At 41.0% G+C, this 3125-nt stretch overlaps 1 protein-coding gene across 8 annotated transcripts in view; it reads right to left on the bottom strand.

The window, feature by feature from the left end:
• The window catches only part of NEB (nebulin), a 118804-nt gene extending 116855 nt beyond the window's left edge, over positions 1-1949 (bottom strand). For all 8 annotated transcript variants that reach the window (XM_024752717.1, XM_024752718.1, XM_024752719.1 and 5 more), the window contains exons 1-2: positions 1844-1949; positions 16-204 (exon numbers count right to left, since the gene is read on the bottom strand). In XM_024752717.1, the coding sequence (XP_024608485.1) occupies positions 16-129 (114 nt within the window). In that variant the 5' untranslated portion in view covers positions 130-204; positions 1844-1949. The remainder of the gene's footprint in view (positions 1-15; positions 205-1843) is intronic.
• Between the last annotated feature and the right edge of the window lie 1176 nt (positions 1950-3125).

Below are 3125 nucleotides of genomic sequence, written 5' to 3'. Positions count from 1 at the left end.
CTGGCACTTCTTGGCCTGCACCACCCCCAGCATGTCCACTGGGCTGCTGAACTTGGTCTTCCACTTCTCAAAGTCCTTCTTGTACTCCCTGTCACTCTGGATCTTGGCCACATGCATGGACCACATCATCTTCGGGTCATCCTTCACGTCCCGGGCTCCAATGTGATGGCCAAGCTGCTTGCGGTAACCATCTTTGTATTTGTACTGAGATGAAAATGCACAAATTAGATTTTTATTTTAAGCCCGTAGAGGTCACAAGCCTGTACAAAATCATCTTGCTTATATCACTGTTGTACGTTGACTTTTGCTAATAAGCACTAACTCAAGGAAATATCCTACCTTTCCCCTAGAAGCTTATAGAGGTAATAAAATAGAAGGAATTCATATAATTGTAGTGTATACCCCAAATCACCTATGGCCTGGTAACAAGGAATAGTTCTGGGGGCAGCAAATGCACACAGCGGAGAGGTCATGTGGACCAAGGGACTTGGAGAAATGGGTTAGGCACTAAAAGTACATCAGAAAAGAGATGCACTTGGTGACAAGATGTGTTTAATAAGTAGTAAAATGCGTGTCTGGCTCCTTTGAGGATGAAGTCAAGGTCAAGGACTACTTGCAGTAGCAACAGAAGAGAATTTCCTGTTTCATACTGGATTCAGGCATTCAGTGGTGGTGGCAAATTTTGGCATCATTTTGGAAACTGGTTATACTAGGGAAGCTGACCTAGCAGCCCAGTTGCTTAGAGCATGCCCCTAATGAAGTCATGGGTTCTCATCTCTCATGGACCAACAGTGTTGTTATTATTCCATGTCCAAAGACGTTGTCCTGGAATCTGAGCCAATTATCCAAAATACATGCTTCTAGTCTCAAAGATAACTGAGTGAGAAAGTATAAACGAGTCAGCAGAGGCAATATAGTACAGTGGGAAGGAATGAGGTTGATTGGAGTTTCAACTCCATCACCTACTAAGAGTTTGATTTTAGACAAGTTGCTTAAGCAACCCATAAAACAGGGATAATCACAATCTTACATCCTAGGGTAATTATGAAAAATAAGTGACATAATGCATGTAACATTCTTAGCACAGATTTCTCAACACTTCTTGGTTATTATTATTTTGTTATATATTATTACTGGTATAAATCCATTTGTAGGAAAGGTACAACATACGTAAACTAAAGTGAGTCACTAATATGATCTTCCAAAATAAAGGGCAGCGTATTACCATATTCCCAAATAGTGGGTCTTGATTTTTAGAGCAGTGGTCTGTTCCTCAAGAATTCCCTGAGGTACCAGGAAGGGAAGATGGTTTTATTCTGGGAGTCACAAGCCACAAGCCAGGAGCTAGTGTTAAGGGTGCAAGTTTGGGCTAGTCTGGCACTGATCAACTGCCTTCTTTTCATGATTTTACAAGGGTGAATTGTAATGGCAAGTGTCATATGCATTTTTTGAATATTGTATATTAAAATGCTATATAAAGCTAGGCCCTGATTCTCACTGGGAGAACTTCAGTTTATGAGTCACACTTTCTATAAGCACTGTGACAATTTTTATATAAGCATCTCCAAGCCTGCAGCTACACTCTAACAAATTCCACATGAATGGATCTTTCTCTGTTCTTGGTGGATCCGCTTTCACTGAAGATACTGTGACTTAGTGGTTATAAAACTTTTTTGTAAACATCAAATTTTTCATTTCCCTCAAAACCAGGTTTTTGAAAAACCCTACACAAATACATCAGGATGTATTTCCAAAGGGACAGGAAAATTCTTTTAGAAGATTTAGTTCAGTGAAAATGTCACTTCAGACTGACCACATACTAGGAGCAAAACTGACAACTCACATCACTGATGATGTCCCTGGAGGCCTTGGCTGCCACAATCGGTATGGCATCACTTCGCAAGTCGTAGCCTTTCTTCTTTGCTTCTTCGTTGGCGAGTTTATACAGACTCTAAATTGGGGCAAAAAACAAAATCAGTTACATGTTGACGTTCATATCCAAAAACGACAGACGACTAAAATAATTCACCAAGTTCTACACGGGTAGGTGCCTGTAATAATGTCACTTTTGAGAGTTCTAAGCTTTCTGCGTTTTTGGCTGCAGTTGAGACTTAAACATGATACCTATATGGAATATGGCACCTTTGCTTTTTATTTTAAAACTTATGTTACATTAACCATATACAGATATTATTCATGGTTTTAAAACTTTTAGTTACAACAATGAATCCGTTTTGGAAAGAACTGGAAAAATTAAGCTGAAACTCATGGGCCTAAGGTGGCAAAATGTGGACAGAAGGGAAACTCATTTGATCCACATTTATTCTGCACTGACTCTGTGCCATGACTGTGCTTGGTACTTGGGAAACAAAGATGAATATGAGGCCTCTCCCATCTTCAGGGTTTCTGGGAGAACTGATGGAAAGACTGATAACCTGCAGAACAGCTGCCAAAAAGTCAGACCATGAAAGGTGCTTTAACCATATTATTAAGAAAGAGCTCCACGGGACTTCCCTGGTGACGCAGCGGACAAGACTCCACAGTCCCAATGAAGGGGGCCTGGGTTTGATCCCTGGTCAGGGAACTAGATCCCACATGCATGGCGCAACTAAGAGTTTGCATGCCACAGCTGGGGTGCCTGCATGCTGCTACTAAGAAGCCAGAGAGCTGCAACTAAGGAGCCCTGGGGCTGCAGCTGGGGAGCCTGACTGCCACAACTAAGGAGCCCACGAGCCACGGCTGGGGAGCCCACCTGTCACAACTAAGACCCCACGCACCAAATAGATACATAAATAAGTAAATATTTTTTTTAAAAAAGATGGAATGTTTTTTTAAAAAAAAAAGAACGAGCTCTAGGAAGGAGTAATTTATTCTGAATTGAAAATCAGGAAGTTTCCTCAGAGTCCACAACTAAGGAGCCCACGAGCCACGGCTGGGGAGCCCACCTGTCACAACTAAGACCCCACGCACCAAATAGATACATAAATAAGTAAATATTTTTTTTAAAAAAAGATGTAATTTTTTTAAAAAAAAAAAAATGAGCTCTAGGAAGGAGTAATTTATTCTGAATTGAAAATCAGGAAGTTTCCTCAGAGGGCATGACCTTGGCATTGGATCCTGAGTGA

This window comes from Neophocaena asiaeorientalis, unplaced genomic scaffold (assembly GCF_003031525.2).
Source record: "Neophocaena asiaeorientalis asiaeorientalis breed wild unplaced genomic scaffold, Neophocaena_asiaeorientalis_V1.1 scaffold868, whole genome shotgun sequence".
Lineage (NCBI taxonomy): Eukaryota > Metazoa > Chordata > Mammalia > Artiodactyla > Phocoenidae > Neophocaena > Neophocaena asiaeorientalis.
Note: the sequence above shows the minus strand (reverse complement) of the source record. Positions and strands in the feature narration are given on the sequence as shown.